This window comes from Mytilus trossulus, chromosome 13 (assembly GCF_036588685.1).
Source record: "Mytilus trossulus isolate FHL-02 chromosome 13, PNRI_Mtr1.1.1.hap1, whole genome shotgun sequence".
Lineage (NCBI taxonomy): Eukaryota > Metazoa > Mollusca > Bivalvia > Mytilida > Mytilidae > Mytilus > Mytilus trossulus.
In genome coordinates, this window is record NC_086385.1 from 25,992,827 (window position 1) to 26,018,788 (window position 25,962).

General features: G+C 33.8%; 1 protein-coding gene, 1 long non-coding RNA gene and 1 pseudogene across 2 annotated transcripts; all 3 read right to left on the reverse strand.

The window, feature by feature from the left end:
• The window catches only part of LOC134694193 (uncharacterized), a 39,139-nt pseudogene extending 22,597 nt beyond the window's left edge, over window positions 1–16,542 (reverse strand).
• Window positions 16,543–20,113: 3,571 nt separating this feature from the next.
• LOC134694194 (uncharacterized) lies at window positions 20,114–23,671 on the reverse strand. Its single transcript, XM_063555191.1, has one exon. It carries the CDS (start codon window positions 23,669–23,671, stop codon window positions 20,114–20,116), a length of 3,558 nt encoding a protein of 1,185 aa, XP_063411261.1.
• Window positions 23,672–24,383: 712 nt separating this feature from the next.
• Window positions 24,384–25,537, reverse strand: LOC134693919 (uncharacterized). The gene is made up of 2 exons (XR_010102523.1): window positions 25,433–25,537; window positions 24,384–24,747 (listed from the first exon to the last, which is right to left on the reverse strand). It is a non-coding gene; the product is annotated as an uncharacterized LOC134693919 (long non-coding RNA).
• Between the last annotated feature and the right edge of the window lie 425 nt (window positions 25,538–25,962).

Sequence of the window (25,962 nt, forward strand, 5' to 3'; positions counted from 1 at the left end):
ATATGTTTAACCAAATTTTATCCTTATCAATATAATTAACTTAATATCTAATAAAATATTTCATAAAATGTACAACAATTTTTACAAAAACAATTGAAAAAATTCCTTGTGGTTGTATGACTTGTGAAATGTTTTAGAGCATCCAGCTATTGAATATTTAATTTTGAGCTTTCATGGTGTGGTTGGGTCTAGAGTGTGATTCCTGATTTTCAGTCAGAAGTATTGTTTTTATTTTGTATACCCTTGTATATTTTTACATCATTTGTACTTGATAATCAAAGTCATTATTAAAAAATTCCAAAAAAAATATTACCATTTTTGTTAGATTTATTTTAACCGTTCCAGGGCTTCCAAAATTAGCCTTGATTAAAATCAGAAAGTATTGAAGTAGGGGTTGTTTTGATAGCAATTAATCATCATGTCACTTTTATGACTGGAAATGTGTGGTTGTTAAAGGCAAAAGGTTGAGTCAAATAGATCGTGAATTATGTGAATTATGTTAAAATTACCGTCTCTTAAGCCAGACATTTACCGGACATTATACAAATGTTCGGAATATATGACCGTTTTGGAAGCCTTGATTGAGTCCTTTTATTTTGTGAAGTAAAGTAACATTTTGTGAATTATACCATACCTTTAAAGTTTTTGAATCCAGGTTATCAACATCAGGTAACCATGACAATACTTGGTGAGCAATTTCTTGAGCATTTAAACTGGATATTTTCTGAAATATAAAGTCCTCAAATAAGTTTTTCTAAAATCATACATCTGGCTCAATTTAAATAATTACACATGATGATTGATTTATTGTTGCTGTTTTAACACCACTTTTTTCAGTACCACTTTGGGCTATTTGTGTCCATTGTTTAACAATCACATTGAAAAAAAAGAATGCAAAAACTATAGGTCACTCTATTATAATCAAGTATAAACAGATTCATATCAATATACAATCTGTAAAAGCTGAAAGGTTCTTTAAATCTATTTCTTTTCTAGACCACTAGTTTTTTTTTAATAATTTATCCTTACCTTGCCTTCGTCTTTCGCAACTTCTGCAGTAGGATAATAGTATGTTCCATGTTCTATTCCAAGTTTTTCACAGAATTGTTCGTCTTTATGACAATCTACTGATGCAACATTAACCAAATCAGTCTGAAATTAAAAAGTTTCAAATACTGTGGATTCTTGTATTCTCTTTGATATCACTGTTTGTACATGGTGAAAAATGTATTTTCATGGATATTTGAACTTTATTACCAAATTTGGTATGTATACAAGGTTATAGAAAACTTCAACATTAGATTCACCTCTGACCTTTACCTACCAAAAATATCCCATGAATAATGAATCCTGTAGTATTTCCATCAAGTAAGATTTGTTTAAAGTTTTCTTTTTTTTTGCTTTCAGTAAAATTAGGTAGATATCTCATTGACAAAATGTCAACTAATATCATTTTTTTATATTAAGATATTTCAGGTTTAAATAATGCAGATATTATGATAGAAATTGGCATATGTTCAGAAAAATAATTGTTAAACATAATCATATAAACCATTTTCACAGAAGTTGTACCTAAACTAAAGAAAATCAAACTTATAACATACACCCAAGATGAAAAAAACTTCAACCCTAGAAAATAACCTATTTAAAAAAAAAGTAAAATATTACCAGTATTGCTGATAACTTGGTCGTTGCTGTTGATGACAAACAATCTGCATAGGAAAGACAAGTCAAATTATATATAATTTTATATACGAATCTAATAAAAAATATTATCGCTATTTTCTGCATTTTTCCTTTGGTCTTTTTATGTGATAAATTTCATATCATTTTTCTCGCTTGAGATGGAAAAATTATCGCTAGAATCTAAGGAAGTCACGTGGCGTTGCTAACGAAATTGACATTGAAATTGACAACATCATCAGAGGTAAAATAGCGATAAACAGATTATTATTGGTCATCTCAACTCAATTGCTTTTCTCGCCGTCCCGGCTCAAGCAAGAAAATCAATCTTGTTGAGATAATCAACGATAATCTATAATTAAATGATGTCAACATTGAAATACATAATATATAACCATTGTCCTGTGTCAAAAAATGTTTTAAATTATAGTTAATTAGAGTACAAATGACATACACAGAGAGGTCAGATTTCAATTTGTGGGGTAAAAAACCTAAAATTCTCCTATCTTTTCTCCTGTTTCTCAAAATATTACCAAATATGTCTGTTTGTAATTGTATTGCTGACAAATAATTTGATTGTTTTTTGTTGACTTGATATCAATTGTGAGTACAGTATAAGTATTTTTATCGCACATTTTTTCAATCCATTTGAGATACTAAAAGTGATATCCATTATCTTTCATTCAGAATTGTCTACCAAATCAATTTTTCAAATTTTTGACAGTAAAGCTTACTGTAGATTCATCTATTTTCTTGCCTTAGGTACCAACTTTTTGTGGATAGATCAAAATTTATTGAACATTGGACTTGTGGTTCCCTGGTTACCACAAAATCCAAAAACTAGAGGCTCTAAAGAGCCTGTGTCGCTCACCTTGGTCTATGTGCATATTAAACAAAGGACACAAATGGATTCATGACAAAATTGTATTTTGGTGATGGTGATGTGTTTGAAGTTCTTACTTTACTGAACGATTTTGCTTCTTACAATTATATCTATCATGAACTTTGCCCATTAGTAACAGAGAACTATATTTGGTAAAAATTTACATAAATTTACCAAATTAATGAAAATTGTTAAAAATTGACTATAAAGGGCAATAACTCCTTAAGGGGTCAATTGACCATTTAGGTCATGTTGACTTATTTGTAGATCTTACTTTGCTGAACATTATTGCTGTTTACAGTTTATCGCTATCTATAATAGTATTCAAGATAACCAAAAACGGCAAAATTTCTTTAAAAATTACCAATTGGAGGGCAGCAACCCAACAACCAGTTGTCCAATTCATCTGCAAAATTCAGGGCAGATAGATATTGACTTGATTAACAATTTAACTTCTTGTCAGATTTGCTCTAGATGCTTTGGTTTGATAGTTATAAGCAAAAAACTGCATTTTACCCCTATGTTCTATTTTCAGCCGTGGCGGCCATCTTGGTTGAATGGCCAGGTCATAGGACACATTTTTCAAACTAGATACCCCAAAGATGATTGTGGCCTAGTAGTTTCAGTGGAGATTTTGTAAAAGAATACTTAGATTTATGAAAAATGGTTAAAGATTGACTATAAAGGGCAATAACTCCTAAAGGGGTCAACTGACCATTTTGGTCATGTTGACTTATTTGTAGATCTTACTTTGCTGAACATTATTGCTGTTTACAATTTATCTCTATCTATAATAATATTCAAGATAATAACCAAAAACAGCAAAATTTCCTCAAAATTACCAATTCAGGGGCAGAAACCCAACAACCAATTGACCGATTCATCTGAAAATTTCAGGGCAGATAGATCTTGACCTGATAAACATTTTTATCCCATGTCAGATTTCCTCAAAATGCTTTGGTTTTTGAGTTATAAGCCAAAAACTGCATTTTACCCCTATGTTCTATTTTTAGCGGTGGCGGCCATCTTGGTTGGTTGACCAGGTCACGCCACACATTTTTTAAACTAGATACCCCAAAGATGATTGTGGCCAAGTTTGGATTAATTTGGCCAAGTAGTTTCAGAGGAGAAGATTTTTGTAAAAGATTACTTTAATTTACGAAAAATGGTTAAAAATTGACTATAAAGGGCAATAACTCCTAAACGGGTCAACTGACCATTTTGGTCATGTTGACTTATTTGTAGATCTTACTTTGCTGAACATTATTGCTGTTTACAGTTTATCTCTATCTATAATAATATTCAAGATAATAACAAAAAACAGCAAAATTTCCTCAAAATTACCAATTCAGGGGCAGCAACCCAACAACCGATTGACCGATTCATCTGAAAATTTTAAGGCAGATAGATCTTGACCTGATAAACATTTTTATCCCATGTCAGATTTCCTCAAAATGCTTTGGTTTTTGAGTTATAAGCCAAAAACTGCATTTTACCCCTTTGTTCTATTTTTAGCCGTGGCGGCCATCTTGGTTGGTTGACCAGGTCACCCCACACATTTTTTAAACTAGATACCCCAAAGATGAATGTGGCCAAGTTTGGATTAATTTGGCCAAGTAGTTTCAGAGGAGAAGATTTTTGTAAAAGATTACTTTAATTAACGAAAAATGGTTAAAAATTGACTATAAAGGGCAATAACTCCTAAACGGGTCAACTGACCATTTTGGTCATGTTGACTTATTTGTAGATCTTACTTTGCTGAACATTATTGCTGTTTACAGTTTATCTCTAACTATAATAATATTCAAGATAATAACCAAAAACAGCAAAATTTCTTCAAAATTACCAATTCAGGGGCAGCAACCCAACAACTGATTGACCGATTCATCTGAAAATTTCAGGGCAGATAGATCTTGACCTGATAAACATTTTTACCCCATGTCAGATTTGCTCTAAATGCTTTGGTTTTTGAGTTATAAGCCAAAAACTGCATTTTACCCCTATGTTCTATTTTTAGCCATGGCGGCCATCTTGGTTGGTTGACCGGGTCACGCCACACATTTTTTAAACTAGATACCCCAATGATGATTGTGGCCAAGTTTGGTTTGATTTGGCCCAGTAGTTTCAGAGGAGAAGATTTTTGTAAAAGTTAACGACGACGGACGACGACGACGACGGACGACGGACGACGACGGACGACGACGGACGACGGACGACGGACGCCAAGTGATGAGAAAAGCTCACTTGGCCCTTCGGGCCAGGTGAGCTAAAAAATGGAATCCATTAAATAATTTCAGGTCAGAATTTTCAAACTGTTTGGTTTTGCATACATATAAAAATGATACTGAATGGGAAGTGACCATGAAAAAAGGTGCCTTTCAACCACCAAATTTTTTTTTTTAAATAGTCCTTATCAAATGTCATAGTACCTCCACTATCTCCACAATATTATATCAACCATGGTAGACCATTATCTTCAATCTCTTCCTCTGACCTCAGTGTAAATGCATCAGATTGTATACTTTTTAGGGCAAACTTTACCATCTTTCGTGTTGTTCTATCTCCATGATATTTCTCAGCCTGAAAAATTTATTGCAATTTCATCTACAGAAATCTGATATTATTTTTTTTCGTTTATTAGCTATGGAAAATAAATTAATAATCTTAATTCTGTGAGGTACATTTTAAAAATTTTAAATCTATGAACATATACTTTCCTGCATTCTGTTGATACCTATATAGTTTTGGCATAGCACAAAATTGATAATTTGTTATCAAGTTCTAATTTTATGAATTATTTTTACTTACCAGTCAAGGAATATACATAAGGATTATCTCCCTTACAACGTTCTCATAACTCGCAACACCTGGATGATTTCAAACATCTATCTAACATTGATCATCCGGGTGAATGCCTCCTCAGTTTATCGGCGGGAACAAAATATTCCCTTTTACCGAAAATTATTTATAACTGGGGAGGTGGTGGGAGCCTTGACTGGTAAGTAAAAATAATTCATAAAATTAGAACTTGATAACAAATTCTCAATTTTATATCATATATATTTTTACTTACCAGTCAAGGAATATACATAAGGATTACTACTGATTTCAAAGCAGTCTGAACCTTAGGAGGAGTGTTATAAATAAATTATCTCACCTGAAGAGACTTTCTACAACACATCTAATAACAGAAAAACTTCTCTGTGATTCTTTGTCATTTCAAACTTCATCATAAGTTGAAATGTAGTTCATGTTCATATTTAAAAACATATAAAATACTTCCACCATTTAAAATGCTTCCACCACTAACATTTTAATGAATAACAAAAACATACTGTGCAACTCGCCGAAAATATCAACTTAGTCTATTTTCTGTAACACATTTACATCTAATTCACGCAAATAAAATCTACTAAAGGTAGATTCTGAACTCCAATCTGCAGATTCTAAGATCGAATTGATAGATGCTCCTTTAAAGAATGCCCAAGTTGGGTCAATAGCTCTTGTAGAATGCGCATGTATTTTCCCTTTCCCTGGATATTCAGAATCAGAATAAGCCTGTTTAATAATTTGAACAATCCAATGTGAAATTGTCTGAGAGGTAACTGATTTGTGAGGTTCACATAAAGCTAAAAAAATAATTTCCCTCTTTGGTCCTGTTGTAATTTTTTACGCAACGATTTTGTTTTATCTAAATATTGCAACAGACTTTTCCGTGGATCTAAAGAGGTATTCTCAGTGTATGTAGGTACGAAAATTTTTGCTCCAAAATGTTTCTCCCTATCCTGTTTGGCTAGGCCATGTCTTATAAACGTAATTCCTTAAGTCTGTATTCTCATGGAACCTTCATCCGTTCTTAGTGCCTGCAGATCGCTACATCTCCTGAAAGTAGTAATGGCAGTTAAGAATACAGTTTTTAAAGTCAAATCTTATAAAGTCATTTGTTTAACATTGTCAAAAGGACTATTTTCTAACATTCGTAATACTACGTGCAAATCCCATTCAGGTAATAGTTTTGCAACTGGAGGTCTTGTATTGAAAACACCTTTAATCAATCTAATTATTTTAGGATGTTGTCCAATTTGGAAATTATCTATTGGAGGTAATACCGTGGACAACATTGAGCGATACCTTGCAATTGTTCTGTATTGCAAACCACTATCAAATAAATACGATAAAAAATCAGCTATCTGACTTAAAGATATTTTATAGGGATCAATTTTCCTTGTACTACACCAGCTATTGAACCTTCTGAGCCATTTTGAGCAGTAATCTTTTTGAGTACCTTTTCGCCATGAGGCGGAGAGTAACTCTCTAACCCTTTTAGAAAAGCTTCTGTTGTAAACCGTTCGTTGATAGAAGCCATGCAGTCAGCTTGAAAAGTTGTGCAAGACTTTTGGGATCAGATAAATTGGGGGATAAGCATAGGCGTACATTCTCTCCCATGAAATTGTCAAAGCATCCAGAGCTAAGGCTTTCTGATGTGGGATCCATGAACAAAAAATTTCTGTCTGACGATTGTCTATTGAGGCAAATAAATCTATGAGAGGAGTTCCCCAAATTTGAAATAGATTCTGAACCACAAGTTTGTTCAGAGACCATTCTGTATGTTGAATTTTGGTTCGACTGAGTTGGTCTGCTAAAATGTTCAATTTTCCTGTTATATGAGCAGCATTCATTCGAATATTGTTTTGAATTGCAAGATTCCATAAATCCCATGTTTGGTAGCAAAAAGTGGGCGATTTCGTCCCCCCTTGTTTGTTTATATATTGGACCACTGTGGTATTGTCCGATCTTATCAGAACATATTGACCTTTTAACTGATTGAGGAAGTGTTTCAACGTTAAAAACACTGCTTCCAATTCTAGGGAATTTATATGTTTCTTGCTCTGCATTTCTGACCATTCCCTTTGAAAAAATTGATTGTTCATAAAACCCCCATACCCGGTTTTCGAAGCATCTGTCGTTATGGTTACAGAAGTTTGAGCCAGTTGAAAATATTGGTCTCTCAGCGTGTTTGCTGAATCTTTCCACCAACTGAGATGTGATTTCAGATGTGGTGTAACTGGTATCTTTATGGAAAGATCCTGACAACTTGGTCTCCAAAATGAGAGGAGATGTAGTTGAACCGGTCTCATGAACAAGCGTGCATTCGGAATTAACTCTATGCAAGATGCCATTATGCCTAGTAATTGTAGGAAGTGAAATGCTGACACTGCATTCCCTGATGAAAGAATTAGTATTGCCATATTCAATTTGTCTATTCTTTCCTGAGTTGGGCAAACAAGTCCCTTGTCCAAATGAAACTGCCCCCCTAAGTATATCAAGTTTTGAATTGGCACTAGACTTGATTTTTCTCTGTTGATGAGAAAACCTAGTGAATTTAGGAGAGTGTCCATTTTGAAATGTATTTCTTGAGATACCTGTTGAGGGGTATGAGATTTATTACTGGTCTCATTGTCCCGTTCTTTTTGGGGACTAGAAAAAACGTACTGTAGAAACCTGTTGCTGCATCTTGCTGGCGAACAGGTTCTATAGCATCTTTTCCTATAATAGTCTTTATTTCTTGGATTAAAATATCCGAGTCTTTTAAAGACACAGAGGTTTTCCGTATGCCTGTCCAAAATGGCATTTCTAGAACCCTCTGCTATTATTGACAAGACCCATTGATCGTCTGTTATTTTTTTACCAATTGTCTCGAAAAAAATCTTAGACGACCCCCAACTGGTATCTCGGCCTGATTCTGATAAATTATTACCTTTAACTCTGAGTCAGCTACTGTTTTTCTTTGGGATCCGAAAAGAATTCCAGTTGCCACCTGCTTTCTTTTCTTCATCTTTTTTCCCAAAGTCATCAGCTTTATTGTCTTTCTGGAAATTCCTAGGAGTAGATCTCACAGAAGATTTATTATAACTAAAACCTGAACGTTTATCAGCTGAATTAGCATTGTTATAATTAACATGAGTATAACTATTGTTAGAACTATATCTAGGAGCTTTATTTTGCCAATCTTGACGCACCTGAGTAGATTCAAACTTTCTCTTATTATTGTTCTTATACTCTGGTAACAGATCGTCTAGTTGCTCACGTTGTTCTTTACGTTTCTCAAGTTTGTCTTCCAAACCTTTACCAAATACACCTTCATTCGAAAGAGGTAAATACAAAACTTTAGTCTGTATATCTTTCAAGTTATTTAAACCAGACTCAGTAGCTGCAGCCTTCCTGCGTATCATATGGTTAAACGCACCTGTGCGTCCTACCTGATCAAGAGACTTTGTCGAAATTGCAAACAAGTCCTTCACCATTTGACAAGTTTCATCACTAACATTTTCATTTTCAACCCTCTCTAATAAGGTTCCTAATGTTTGTTGCATATACAACACTGATATAATACCCATACGTGAAGCCACCTGCCCTTGATAGGCTAGATTCTCTATCTGTTTTAAAGGTTGAGTAACCAACTGCTTATGTTTGTCCCATGACTTAACACTATTTGTACCATGAACAGTTCTTATCATTGGTTCTAATAAATCATCCAAACTGGGTACTTGCAAAAAGCTTTTAGATTTATCATTAACCGGAAAACAACTACGGTATTCATCTTTATAAGCTGTAAGTTTCTCTGGATTTTTAGTTCTCCAGGAACGTTCTAATATTCTAACCTGTGCCTCATCAATTATCAAGCCACCAGAATTATCAGAAGATTCTGAAGGAATATCTTCCTTGAAAAGTTTAGACAATAAATTTAAATTATCTGACTGCTTGTCTACAGTTTTATTGTTATTATTATCAATGTTACTTGTTTGTCTCTGATTTGACTGACTTTCAACATTGTTACTAATAGTAGGTTGAGTTTGTAGATATTGACTAAATCTTTCAACATTTCTAGATTTATTGCCAGCCTGAGAATAAACAGGACTACTGAGGCCACGAGAATATTCATCCTCTGATGAACATAAACCAAGTAAATCAGCCTTTTCACGACTGTCTATATGAAGAGAAATTTCTGACCTATTGTCAAAATCAATATTTCTGATAATTCTAGGACTTCCCAAGTCCTCATCAAGATTTGCATTCAAAGAAATTACCGGTCTACGCTCCCCTGTACTTGGGACGTTATCCGAACTTTGTTCTCTCTGCGTGGCTGAACCACCAGATTGAGAAACCTGTGCAACAGTCGAACTACCTATAGTAGCACATGACTTGTTCATAACAGCAAATAACATATCCATTTTCTTATCAAACCTGTCTTCCATTCTGTTTAACTTATTCTCAAGTTCAGCCGTCTTTGACACACGTTTCTTTTTCTTTGAAGAAGCGTCTTTTGTTGTCCTCGCCATTTTTTTCACGAGAAAATCACCCGTTGGCGTTTCACCTGCACTATCTGAATCTAAAATTTCAGCATTTGCGTCAGTCAGTGAGTGTCTATATTCTTCAGCCATCGTCCAATATGAGCGGACGATAATATTAAACGTACATAAATAAAAATTTGCAACGACGAGACTATAATAGAAAAGTCTCAAAGTGAGAACGTCTTATTTTGTTGCCGCCGAAAGATAAACTGAGGAGGCATTCACCCGGATGATCAATGTTAGATAGATGTTTGAAATCATCCAGGTGTTGCGAGTTATGAGAACGTTGTAAGGGAGATAATCCTTATGTATATTCCTTGACTGGTAAGTAAAAATATATATGATATAAAATCATGTTTTTCTCTGAATGTGCAAGGATTGATATTCAATTATTCTTTATTAGTTGTTACTGGCTTTTACTTTATACATGCCATTACTCTAACCTCTTTACTTTGTGTCTGAATTTTTCATTCTTTTTTATTTATGGACAGATCTTTCACGATAAGCTTTTTCAACTAGTTTTCATATGTTGTTCTTATTTTGTATTTTAGATCAGGGGCCAGGTTAGGAAGAGGGTTTGGTGCTAACAAACATGTTTAACCCCACAACATTCTGTACGAGCCTGTCCAGATTCCGGAGCCTGTAAATTCAGTGGTTGTCAATTATTGCTGTGTATCATGTTTTTTTTCTCAATAATTATTATGTAAATAAATCAGACCATTAGTTTTCTAGTTTGAATAGTTTTACATTTGTCATTTCAGGGCATTTTATAGATTCCTTAGCAGTATGGGTTTTTTGTAATTGTTGAAGGGTATCAATTTTCCTGGATTGCTGTAAACTTGCATTTTTGTGGATTTTGATTTCATGGTTTTGCAGATCTCTGTATGTAAAGCCTATTGAAAATATGATAATCGCTTAAAACATTTGAATTTATGGTCCACCTGTAACCACAAAAATTGGTATCAAACGAATAATAATAAATGAAAAATCCACTTTAGAAATCTTACTGTAGGATACATGACCAGTGTTGGATATGACCATATTCCCTGCATTCTACAAAGATTCCAGTCATCTCCACAATTAACAGCTCCTATACGTATAACACCTGCAAGCTCCTGGGCTAATTCTCTCAACTGAAAGTAGAAACAAAATTAGTGAACTTTCTTTTAAGTAGTTTTAAATTGGATTAAAATACAAATTCACTTTCTACACTTCACTTACAAGTGTGTTACAATGTTTCTTTCTGATATCATTTTAGAAGATCTTCTTAGTATCTTTCTGTTTTGTCGTATAAATACACACCACACAAATTTTTGAAGACAATTCCTTGCTCAATGTAATATCATAAGAACAGGTAATTAAATACATTGCAGTCAGATCGTTTTAAACTATGGACACAGGGTTTTCATTTATCGAATTTGATTGCGTATACAACTGACATTCAACATAATGTTTTAAAGTCTTAGGTTTCATCAAATTAAACCATGCATACTTCAAATTTTCTTATTGTGTAAAAAACACACAATAAAATGATTTCTTTTTGAGTTTGTTTTATAAACGTCTGGTGCCAGTTGTAAATGTCTATGTCAGTTAGTCTCTTGTGGAAAATTGTCTCATTGGCAATCATCATGATCCTACCACATCTTCTTATTTTCATTTCCATTACAAATTGCCTGACAAAAAAATATCGCTTCAGGCAGGTCATCATATAGTGTACTACCTTTATGAAATTAGGACAATTAGGGAGCATTTCACTTCTCAAACAATTAAAAAATTATCTAAAACTTTTCATCTTTCAAAATTTAAAATTTTGATTCAGCAATCATTTTTTAATCATTATTCATATGGAGAATATGGTCAAATATAAGTACAAACCATGCAAAATGTAAAAATAAGGTTAGTCCAAAAAATTGGAGATAACTCTTACTAAATTTACTAACAGCTGGTGCCAATTTATGACAATGTCAAAGGGAGATAACTCTTACTACATTTAATTACTTACAGACAATGTAAAAGGGAGATAACTGCAACTACATTTAATTACTTACAGACAATGTAAAAGGGAGATAACTCTAACGATATCTACTTACAGCTGGTGCCAATTTATGACAATGTCAAAGGGAGATAACTCTTACTACATTTAATTACTTACAGACAATGTAAAAGGGAGATAACTGCAACTACATTTAATTACTTACAGACAATGTAAAAATGAGATAACTCTAACTTAATCTACTTACAGCTGGTGCCAAGTCATGACAATGTCCACAATGTGCTGAGTAATAGTTGATAAACCAGGTATCACCTGATTCTTCTACTGATTGTTCTGTAAAATATAAAGTAGGAATTAAGAATCAAATTTCAGAAATTGAAATTAATAATATGCCATGAACAGGCCAACAAAATTAATTTGTCTAGGTGTGTATTTCAAGGACAATTTTAAGGTTGGTTGAAGTGTTTCATATTTTTTCATATTTCAATATCAAAATCAGTCATTATGTTAAATCATAGGAGTTAGTTCTTCAGATATCTATATTAAGGATGTACTAGGGAGAAATTAAAAAAAAAAAAGAATTTAATAAATTGATACAAAAAGTCAGAAGAGCATTACTTAAGGAACATAGTAAAAATACTGATTGGTTATAGAACTCCTTTTCTAGATATTTGATTTATAAACTTGCTTGTTTATTTCTATAAAATGCACTCACCAAAGTCTGATTTACTTAATGTTATTATCTCCTTATCATCATCATATAAACCTGTAAAAAAAATGATAAAATAAAACTGTTGTATGAATGTATGAGGAATAAATAAATCAAAACTTCTAGTCATAATAAGATTGATGACTGATGGGCGATTGTTTAATGTCCAGTGGCAAATGTTACATTCATATTCAGAGTGCTATCAAGTTACAGTAATATGAAAATACCCTACTTTCTAGTCTCACATGCTGATTTGTACTTATTTGCAAGCTCAAAACAATGCAACAGGGAACAGTCTAAAGGCAATCTCAAAACATCATTCTGACCCAGAGAAGACCAGTCGCTGCACGGCAGAGAAGCAAATATCAATAATTTTAAACCTTTTGTTTTGACAAGGAATCAAACTACATACTTTCTGTACTAGAAACAAGTATGCTCAGTGTCACGAAACCTCCAAGATGGTAGGTAACATGACTTTAGGATCATAAATCTAAGGTATAATTTTTTTTTCAACCAATTCCCCTCAAAATTATTGCAGATCATAGTATTAAATCAGTGTTCTTGTCTGTTTCTTTGAAGTTCTTCTTGTTAAAGACTTTGGTTAAACTGAGCGTTATTTGCCTTAGTACAGTGGCAAATATTTAAAGAACTGGAATAAAAGACCACAAAATGTATTTTTCATGATCAGCTAGCTTGAACCAAATTAAAGTAATATAAGTTCACATACATTCATAATATTCTTAAATAAATTTACATACAATTTTCATACATGTACATCATGTAAATGTGATGCAAACTTGGATGAAATATTTTTTTTGTAAATGAAAATTTACCGAATTCTTCTTGATAAAATTTCCAACTTTCATATCTGTTTCCACCATGGAAATCATCTTTTAAGCCTTCTTCTCCATGCATGTCAAATTTTTTACGCATATCTTCATCTTTTAAAACTTCATAAGCTCTGTTTATCTTTAAAAAGTTATCGTGAGCTTCTGGATCATCCTAAAACATAGAAAAATAGAAAATTAATCAAACTTTTGCATATGATAAATCATAACTACATTATATGGTAATAACCTCATGTCAAAATGCAAGATTTCGATTGGTTAATAAGAGGGAGATAATTTACTCTATCCCAAAACCTTAGAACCCTTAACCATTTGTTAACAGAGATGTTTGATGAAGTGTGCACTTTTTTAAAATAATTTGACTTTGAAATTTAATAGAAAGTAATAACAAAATATTTCATATAGTAAAATTAATGACACATATCTGTGAGGATGATAGAGCAAAATTGTAACCCATGTTAACATGGCATGCATTATAATTACGATCTTTTGGTAAACACTCTTAGAAATTTAATTAACAAATATAAGTTATCTATCACAATAAAATCAAATTGACCAACTGCTTAGATGCTTAAAATACAGAGTTCTCAAAATCTTTTTTTTCTGGTGGTTCAAGAAAATCTGCAGGTCCATTAATTCTTTTATTTCTACTGCAAAATTCAAAACTTGTGTCAGTCCTTAAACAATTTTGGTGGTTAAAACCTTTAGACCCCACTTTTCAAGAACTCTGCAAATATAAATAATGTTTTGCTATTAACATGGTAAACAAACCGGGTTTTTATCTGGATGCATGGTAACAGCTAGCTTTTTAAAAGCTTGTCGTATTTCTTTTGTGGTAGCACTTCTTTGAATTCCTAAGAGTTTATAATAGTCCTCTGCACCAGTCATATTTAATACACAAATAAATAATATAAACACACTTGTAAATAATTGTTTGATCCTTAACATGTCAGTACATAATAAAATCTGCATGATGGTTGATTAGCTGCTGTACACTATAGTATCTTGTCCTGAAAAGACAAACGAAAAAAATACATGTAATAAATCAACATGTACATGTAAATTTAACACTTTGTATTTGTTTGGCTTTTTAACTATTTTGATCTGAGCATCACTGATGAGTCTTATGTACATGTAGACGAAACGCGCTTCTGGCGTATAAAATTATAATCCTGGTACTTTTGATAACTATTTACCAACTTTTTACCAAGATTTGAAAACAAAATTTTGTTAAAAAAAAAAGGAACCAAACTTTTTGCTGCATTAACGTCCACTGAAAGTTAGCTGTGGAACCCTAGTTCTTAGGTCCTTATGTTATTTTTTTACTATTTGCGGACAAGGATTGAACCGTAGCTCTTAGGTCCTTATGCCCCATTTGTGTGCATTATGTTTTCTGATCTGGGCTTTCATTCATTCGTCCATGCGTTCTTCTGTTCCTTCGTCCGTCCTGCTTCATGTTAAAGTTTTAAATAGAGTTTTTTTTTTTTATGAATTTGAAGTCCAATCGACTTGAAACTTAATACACATGTTTCCTATGATATGATCTTTAAATTTGAATTGGTTGCTTATAATTGTTTCTCAGTCACTCAATGTTCAATGTTGTTCCATACTATAGCCAATGATAGCTGCTGACCTTGTTTGTTTACATTAAAATTCAAATGGCGTCAAAATCACATGATGCTTTGAATTGTTCTACCCAATAAATTGCTCTATTGTAAATTAGGTGCTTTTTTTTAGTCTAACGCAATTATATTATTTAAGAAATGACTGTAATATTTTTTTTGTCTATTCTAAATAACATAAAAAATGTGGTGCACACTGAATAACACGCATAGCGGGTTATTTATCAGTGTGCACCACATTTTTCTTGTAATTTCAAATTGCCTGATCGACCCAAAAGCTTCATTTTAAAGTTCATAAAAAACAATTTGCTTGATCTGTTTTGTCTGCCACAAGATTGATGACCCTGATGTAGACAAAGCAATGGAGGCCTGAAGTGGGGTTTTGTGAAGTTCTGAAATCATTTTAGGCATTCTGAAGTCAGGTTTGAGACGAACATTAGAAAATTAGCATTTTTAAGCAACAATTTAAAATAACAATGAAAATATATCTTTAGAAATGTTTTTATATTCAAAAGAGTAGAAAAATATTCTGCACTTCTTTTGTACGCTGGTAGTAGTGTAGTGACGTCAATGCGTAGTTTCCTTTCGTGATAAGTTCAAACACAAATAAAGAACAAACCAACAAGGTGACCAATTTTAGACTACAGTAGGATATAAGAACTTCCAAACCTTACAAAAAAACTATAAAGACTTACATACATTGTTCCTGCCAACTGTCACTATTTGTGGGGGATTTTCCCCATTGAGACTCCCAAATGGAAGTTTTGAAAGAGCAATTGTGTCCACTATTAGCATTTTAAACAATACAACTGATTGGTTGATTCCAAAGGAGTGTGTAGGACACCCGGAACTCTGATATTATGGTGGAGGAGCCAAAGTACTCTGAGACAACCACCAGGCTTCTCGTCGGGAACAGACAAACTGAAGAGATTTCTGACGATTGATCTCCAGGTCAAGCTGGGAATAACTTTGACCTACTGAGGCTTGGAAGTATCCAATCTAGTTTTAACTGTGGTCTAAATACCAGAGATGTGTATGAGAGTTATTGTGCACATAAACCCCATGGGCATTTTGAAAAGTTGGCAGGTATGGACTTATCAACGTATATTTATGGAGAAGATATCAGTTGCCAGATGAATGTTTAAAATCAGTTATTCCAAAGGAGGAAGATTGTTAAAAGCTGAAACAGTTTAGGACCATTTCACATCTCAAGACGTATTATAAGACGTCATATCGTAACTATGAACTTGCTACCGGTGCCGAAATTGCGAAAATAACGTTAACAAAACACTAGAAAATGAATGCTAAAGTTTCGAATCACTTGTTGGTGACATGGAAAGACATATGAGATATACAGGCAATTGGTTATCATTGAAAATAACTTATATACCGGTTTAATTTGGATATAGTCCACAGCACAAAAAACGTCTGCATGTGCAGTACCGGATGTTGTCAACGTGTATTTCCGCATGCGTACTCTTTCTCTACATTTTGTTTGGATATACATAAACTCGTACCTTCGCCATCTCGTACCTTTGCCAGCTCGCACTCGTGCGTGAATGAGATGATTGTGTCTTTTTATATTGACATTCATCAGAAATATTTTTGCTGGAAAAGAAAATATCTATAAAAAAAAATGTGATGCAACGTCCCCTCATGATAGCTGTAGAGTACAAATTTACCCCTTCCAAAACAAAACAAAATATTTATCATAGATTTATAGCCGATAACCAATTTTACATGTTGAGCTGTGTATATGATACAATATCATTTCATTGATGCTTTAGTTACCATATATATGCGCTTTGGACCGGGAAAATAGTATTCTTTTGTGAATAAGTGAATTGGAAGGCGACAAAGTTGCATATGGCCTTTAAAATTTACCATATTTACAAAGTTTTTTGGAAGGAGTTTTCATTATATCATAACGGAGTTCACCTATTGACGAAAACATACTATTAATTCTTTTTGCGTTTCACTCAGTGTTATAAATATAAGAAGATGTGGTATATGAGTGCAAAGGAGACAACTATCATCACTGAAAATGAATGTTCTTGTGTGTGTTTATAATCCTGGTACCTTTGATAACTATTTGTGCTGTATTTCTGTCAGGTCAGTGTGTTTTAGCTGCGAAATATATACATGTTTTTAACATCGTAATAATGAACAGAAAACCATATGAACATCGAAAGTGTTGAATTTATATCGTCAGCGCATAATCAATGAAGGTGACAGTAGTTTATCGATGTTCAAATATCGCATATCGATGAGGAATAGACAAACTAAAACAACACTATAAAAACTGAGAGGATCGCTTTTCATGAGAGTGCTCACTAAGTCGAACTGTCACAAAAAAAATTTACCAAATTAGACGACGTTACGTTTTCATTTTTTTTTTCATTTCCTTGTACGCATGTTTCTTGACGTACAAGGAATATTTTTGAATAGTTTACGATGATAGACGACGACGACAGACGACGGACGCCAAGTGATGGTTTAAGCTCACATAGGGCCATTCAAGCCCCTGTGAGCTAAAAAAAGTACACAGATTTGACGAATCCATAAATTACAAATGTATTTCATTTGCCTACTGTTTATGTACTTCTTTATCTCTTCGACGTCTTTCATTTTTATCATGGCGTTGTCAGTTTTATTTAGTTTTGTAAATTTTGAATTTTCTTTGTTATCTTTTCCTCAATATTTCCACGTATCAAACCTAGCTTGTTCAACTAGTATTATACACGTAAGTCAATTATAACTGTCATTTATAGTGAAGAAATAGCCGTTTAAAGGATAGATTTATTCAAACAAAATTTGAAAAGACTACGATATTATCAATTGTAACAGAACCGAACATACACAATACAATGCATTGTGTTAATTAAGTTGTATTGTTTTAAATCGTTAAAAGACAATAATATCCTTTCTAATTATTTCACCAGTTTAAGGTACTACAAGGAAGTATTATTAATAAAAAAATAATTATCTAAATATTTTGGTTGTCTTTTATAATGTATTTACAAAACTCATCAACTGCTCAATTGGTTTGGTAAATATATCAGGAAAATATATCCATAATTTAACAAACCTGTTATAAATTTTCCTCTAATTTTCTCCCTTAAAATACCCCTTTCGAGGACCAGACAACTTTTTAAAATACCTATTACACACATAGTTTAATTCATTATTTCTTTGGAGTGTCCTACATGCTTCTTAAAAGCTATATAACATGACATACCACGGTAAGTTTGATGTTTTTTTTAGATCTGGAAAAGGCACATGAATGAGAAGGTTTAATTCTAAAAAGTTGCAGCTCTACATAAACGTTTAGAAAAATAGGAACTCTGTCAAATGTTACTTTGATAGGCAGTTTTTTTTTATTTGAACATTTTTTCCACCTTCATTATATCCCTGCATGTGTGATTTCCAGTGACACTAGAACAATAGAAAAGTCACTCTTCTTATGAAAGAGACAGAAAAGGTCTAAAACAGGAGAGACAATTTACGCATAAAACCCGATATGCATAGGGATAAATATCTCTTAAAACACAAAACCATTATATAACTTTTATACAGCCACTATAAACAAAGTATATGTTAAAGCTAAATTTGTTAATATATGATTTTTTAATTGCGAAACATGCTGTTAATTGAACAACCTATTGTTCAACATAGGGGTGTGTAAAAAACTGCCAGATTTGACTGCATATTTTTCTTTTTTTTTGAAAAAAATATATATCAAACCTTAATAATGTAGCTTTCTGGGTATCCAATTTTAAACGTGTTCCGAAATGTAGTTTCGTCACAAGAATTTTTCAAAGTTGTGTCATTTTGTCTATATGTATGTCGGTAAATTCGTATGATCGAGCACACCGACAAGTATATCTGTCGAGGGAACGTTATGCGTTCGTATATGTGTGCCGTCGCCACTGTCGATGTGACGTCGCGTTACTATGTATATTGTATGCTTTTGAATGAATGTTGAACCACACGATTGTATTTATTGTTAGTCAAACCCTAAACGAACACAACGCGAAGTACAAACACACTCAAAACCCAACATTGGTGCCGTGACTAACGGAGAGAGAGAATGGACATAAGCAGATTACTGTCTCTGTAATTTACTATACTTAAATTACTCCTGAAATTTACTTTAACTAATTCACAATTGTCTTTCATTTTGCCCCTCCGTCATTGAATGAAATTGATATGTAAAAGTCCTTTTTGGTTTACTTTTGGCGGGAACGAAGTAAATAGTGCGTTTTACAATTTTCACTAATTGGTCCTTGTAATTCCAACGGATATAATTTAACAATTGGTCGGTTTGTAATACCAGTATCTGTTTTGATGATGGCAGTGCGGATAAATCCATCTTTTCCACGAATCAACTCCTTCACGACGGCTCACCTCCACATAAGTTTATTTGAATCGTTGTGAACTTGAACGATGTCTCCTACTTCAATAGTTTGAACGTTATTACCAGTTGCACGGTGGAATTCTCTTAAAGATGTTAAATATTCATTCCTTCCAACGTGTACGAAAATGTTCAATCAGTTGATGTTGTCTCTGAAGTTTTTTGTTACAAGACGAATGGTTAGAATTGTGAAAGTTTTCAATATCATCCATTTGATGTGGTAGCGAATCCAATCTCCTTCCGTTTAGTAAGTGTGATGGCGTAAGTGGTTGTGGGTCGGTTATGTCTGTTGATATATACGTAATCGGACGATTATTCAGCATGCTTTCAATTTCAGTCACTATGGTTCGAAGCATGTCAATAGTAACAAATGATCGACCTAATACTTTTTTAATAGCATTTTTGGTTAGTCCTATAAGTCTTTCCCACCATCCACCAAACCATGGGGCTCTGTTTGGGATAAATTTCCATTCGGTTCCACGCTCCACCACTTTTGTTGAATTGATTGGGCTGCAGCTTTAAATGTATTAGCGTTATCTGACATCATTATTCTTGGAAGTGAACGACGTGCCACAAATCTCCTAAAAGCTAACATGAATGACTCTTCTTTCATATCCGGTACAATTTCAAGATGTACTGCTCGTGTTGCTGCACATGTAAACAGGCAAATATAAGTTGTGCAGTCAATGTTATTTTAAGTCTATCTTTCGGAAGCGGCGGTGGCTCAGGTGCGCGGTAAGGTTTTCCTGTTACTTTATTGCACTGTGAGCATTTTCTAAGATGGTATTTCACACATTGACGAATTCTCGGAATCCAAAACTTCTGCTGAATATGCGCAATTGTGCTGTTTAGTCCAGAGTGTAGATTTTTGTGATGCATGTCTCTAATTATCAATGACGTAAAATGGTGTTTCGTTGGTAACAAAATTGGATACTTCGTATTATAATCTAATGGTGCGTTGTTTAGTCTTCCTCCGCAGCGTAATAATCCGTTGTCGTCCAAATAAAGTCTAAGTTGTCTAACTATAGCAACTTTATGTTTCGATGATGGGTTCAAACTATCAATCTCGAGTTCAAATGTCGTCCGCTGAACATTACGAATAAGTGTAATTTCGGATTCTCCGATTTCTTGAATGCTGAGTATTCCAATCGTTCGCTCGCTTTTACGGGTCTTCAGATTACGAATAGATCTTAACACATATGCTGTTATTCTAACCAATTTACTTAACGAGCTATATTTTTCAATTTGAATACAACTTGTCTTTGGTACATGTATCTCAACGTCCATATATTCCTCTGTAATTGTTGAAAATGTGTTACAGTTTTCCACATTTCTTGTCCAGCTTGGCCATTCTGTCTTGGTGGCGATCCATTTTGGTCCCTTTATCCAAAGTGCACTATTCATGAGCTGTTTTGCCGTAATTCCGCGGGTAAGATAATCTGCTGGGTTTTGGTCTGTTGGGCAATATCTCCAATCACTGTTTGCGGCCAATTTTCGAATTTCTTTGAGACGATTAGACACAAATGTAGGTAACGTTTTTGTTGACGATATCCAACTCAACACTATTTGACTGTCACTCCAAAAATATTTCTTGTTTATGTCAATAAATCCTACTAAATAGTTTGCTAATCTGGCGCCAATCAGCGCACCCATTAATTCCAAACGTGGCAAAGTTATAGTTTTTACCGGAGCGACTCTGTTTTTTGTAATGATTAGACTAGACGTGTTCCCTTTGACTAAATAGGCACACGCGCCATATGCTTGTTGACTGGCGTCTGTAAATATATGAAGTTCAGTCTCCTCTTGCGCATCAGATTCAGGTGTTATTTGGCGGGAAATTTCTGTTTTTGTTGCCTCTTCTATTTCCGTAGCGATCGCTTTCCATTCTTCTTTTAAAGTACTCGGTAATAGTTCGTCCCAATTTAACTTCTCTTTCCATAATCTTTGCATAAATAGTTTTGATGTCACAGTAACTGGTGATATTAATCCAATCGGATCAAATATTCTTGACGACTGGCGCAACACTTCTCGTTTTGTTAATGGTATATCATCATTTTCTGTCAAAGTAAGTTGATTATACAAAATATTATCAGATTTTGTGTTCCAGCGCATCCCAAGTATTTTAACTGTCTGGTCCTCGTCTCCTGCCTTTTCCTGTATTGCTCTATTTCGTAAGTTTTCATTGTTAGAATTCCATGATCTCAAGTTAAAACCGGCATCGTGTAATAATGTGCGAGATTCTGTATAAAACTTGAGTAGAGTTGTCTCGTCAGGAAAGCTCGTTAGAATGTTATCTACATATATGTTCCTTTGCAGTTCTGGGGATGTGTTAGATGGGTTTTCCTTAAAGTGTTTCATCAATGTAGCACTCAAAATGAAGGGTGAACAGGTTGCACCAAACAATACTACTTTGAACCTGTAAGTTATTAATGGACTGTTCGGATTGTTGGGGTTCTGTAACCAAAAGAATCTCGTAACATCTCTGTCATTTTCGTCTAATTCTATGTGTAGAAATGCTTTCTCTATATCAGCTGTCACTGCATATTTCTTCATTCTACAGCGTGTCAAAATTGTAGTAAGGTCGTTCATCATAGGCGGGTATTCTGCTAAACAATCGTTGAGACTAGCGCTGTAAGAATTTGCTTTACAGCTACAGTTATAAACTATTCGTACAGGCGTGGTTGTGGAATCCTTCTTGACAGCGTGATGTGGTATATAATGAATAAGATTTTCAGTAAGAGTCTCATCGCTTACCTCTTCTATGAAACCTCTCCGTTCTTGGTCAGATATAATATCTCCATACATTCGGAACATTTCTTTGTCTTTTGAAATACGACGTATTACATTTTCTGTTCTTCTTTTGACGATCTCTTTGTTTGTTGGTAATTCCGGGCAGTTTCCTTTCCATGGTAGTTTGGACACATATTTCCCATTTTGTTTTGTAATGGACGATTCGGCAAAGGTTTCCATGACATCTATCAATTGCGTATCAACTTCCTTTTCGTCAATTCCTAAAGACTCCAGTTTCCAAAATTTCTCTAAATCGCAAGTTTCCTGTTTATGAGATATCAAAACATTCATCATTGAAGTTGACTGGTTATTGTTCTTGACTGGAACTGGACCTGACAACAAATATCCAAGTTTAGAGCTTACAGCAGTCGGACCATTTCCACGTATTATTTTATCTTGCACTATATTCCAATAAAAGTCTGCTCCAATTAGAAGAGTAAGCTCAAAAGACTCTGCGTCTGTAACGGGGTGGGCTAGAGATAAGCCATGTAGATAGTGAAGTCCCTGCGTAATTTTTCTACTCTGGCTCTGAAGCGGTGATGCTATGGTGGGTACTATCAGTACTTGTATAGGTATAATCTCTCCATTATTGGCTTTCAACTGTACTGTGGTTTTGTCTAAATTTCTAATACCGCTAGTTTTATTCCCGAAAGAAACAATATTCAGATTTTCGGATCCCTCTTTTTGTACATTTAATTTAGTAGCTAAGTCTGCAGTAATAAAAGACCGTTGTGCACCCTCGTCGAAAAGTATGTTTGCCTCTGCTGTATTATTCACCGACATTACCTGAGCTACTGCTGTTTTCAGCAAAACGGTTGAAGTTTCTTGACTGGCTGATGTGTACAGCATTGAAGTTTCTGTGGTGTCCTTATCTTCTGATTGTTGTGTTGTATTTTTCTTGCAAATTGATGTATGATGCTTACGGTGGCAAATTCTACAGTCGTATTTAGAGCGACAATCTGATACTTTGTGAGTACCAAAACAATTAAAACACAATTTCTTTTCTTTAATAATGGCTATTCTTCTTTCATGTTCGGCGACATCCTTGCAGTCATTGGAAAAGTGGACCCCCTCACAGAATGTGCAAGCTCGTTTTCTTTGTGCGGAATTAATTGGTTTTTTCATACCTTGATACTTCGATGTTGTTCCTTGTGGGCGATTTTTGTTAAAATCCTTCTTAACGCTTGCTACAAAATTTGCGGTGTGATTAGCTGTCGGCGGTTGATACATGTATTCATTATGTCCTGATTCTTGAATTGAAAGTTCTCTGCAAATAGCGTCTCGTAGTTTCTGTATATTCCAATCATCACTTCCGTTTTCCCGTGTAATATTTGTCCTGAAATCTGGCGGCAATTTCCCTAGAATAACTGGAATCATTTTACTTTTTCTTTTACTGACAACTCGATATAATGTAATCAATATACGTGAAAGATTACCCAATGTGAAGTCATCATAACATAATTGATCAACACATTATGTTTGAACAACATGAGTCCTACAATATAAGATTTTAAAGGTGCATATCAATTACATTCAACGTTTTTATTGGATTTTTTTTTACTACAATGAAACCTCGAGGTTCATCGTTGATAGTAAAAAAAAATCCCAGAAAAGTTTTATTTTCGTGTGTTACAGAAGATTATGAACTTTTATGATGTACAGGGGGTAGGGGTTTTTCTTAAACAATATTATGATCCCAAATTTAAGGAATTTTGTTGGCAATACTTTAATATAAACACTACATATAGCAAAGAATATATATTAAATCTCAATGTATTATTATTTGGAAAAATGTTTGACTCGGTAAAAAAAATTCTTCCCCCTCCCCCCGTATTGCATGTAATGGTTTAAACCTAAAGGATTCGCACTAACTGCTTAAAAGGGGTCCGCTCCACTCTTGAATCAGTGATTTTGTTTATCATAAACACAATATTGTCTCACACTGAAAGGGGCAGCCGGGCAACCTGCACAGCCCAGCTGGTCAAAACAACTAAGATTTACAAAACATTACAAACAAAGACCATCAGTTGGGCAATCTTACTGGCATCTGAATATCTCTACTGATAAATAATGCAACACTAATGACACATTTAAGTTTTGGAATGATTTTATTCACAAAGAATGTTTCTCATTGGTATACATTTCTATGCTCTTGTCTTTTCGGAGTTTATATTGGAAATTAAAAATTGCTGCATGAAAGACACTAGCTCCACATTCCTATGCATATGATTGTCATATGTACGAGAATCATTCCATAAAATATCCGTTTGATATCCATTCAATGCATGACACTGTCTAAGGGTTTTTCTGCCACAATTACAAGGAAAACCTGGCTAAACTTGTGCTAAATCAAACACTTGAATCTTACATCGCTATTGGTGTTAAGCAATTATTTAAAGGGCCATCCGGAACTGTTGGGTTTTAAGACAGTCTTCTTTCCATACAGACCATCGCTGCAAAATAATTTTAACATTCAATTAGATGATTATAATATTATTTGGCAATCCAAAGAGAACCTGAAAATATCAGACCACAATTAACAGAGACCCAAAAAAAGCCAATGTATTTTTACAATGAAATGAAAAAGTAGTTGCATGTCAAATCATCTTTTGGCTGTCGACAACAAATAAATAAAATCTAAATTTCGTAGCATTTTACCCCCCCCCCCCTTTTTTTTTTACTGAATTTGTTCAAGCTATGGTGGTTTTACCCCTTTTCAGATTTCAGTATGTTTGGTTGTATATCTTTTATAAATTAGATGAATTTCTAGCAAGTTTCTACGATATTCTTTATCATTTGACAAAATACTATGCATCTGAATTAAATTGTTTACTATTTGAAAAAGCGCGCCTTCTTTTACTTTAATTTACTTCCCTTTATTTCACATAGCAACAAATAGATTTGACTGCATATCAATTTTTTTTCCCAAAAAAAATATATGTCAAGCAGCATAAATAACTTTACAAATTGGGAGAAAATAAAGATGTTCCGACTATAGGTTAGTATAAAAAAATAAATAATGAAAGGATGGCATGATTACAGGTTTGAACCCTGACGACACTTAAAATCGAAAATTCACTTATTTACCTATCATATGAAGATATGATGATGTGATAAACTTAATAATTAATAATTTACCTGGTGCATTATCATATTCACATTACGTTGACACGTCTTAGTTCGCCTTTGTTAGCTCATTTCAAGCTCGTAAACAATGTACACCATTTTCCGCTGTTCTTTACCTATTACCTCTAGTCAGAAGAGCGCACTGTTTACAGGGGAGGTAATATTTTGTCACCGGTTCACGCACATGCCTGTTTTTAAACCAATATGAGTGACTGAAGTATAAACTTATATCGCCCGGAGTTTTGATTTGATAATAAAAGGAGACTTAACACATGTGCCTTTACACGGCCGACACTCGGCTAACAGAGAGATAGGTCGGTTAATCTATATTGAGTATGCGGCTATATCGGCGGTGGGTCTGTTAATCGGATTGGTTATATGTCTGTTAAGAGTAAAACTCACAATTTAATGTTAAAACGAAAAGGCGTCGTGCAAGTATGTGGTTTTTATGCTTGTACGCATAGCAATATTTTAGATACAAGGCCAATACAAAAACCATTTTAAGATATGATTTAAAGGACACAAAGTAGTACTTTGGTTCT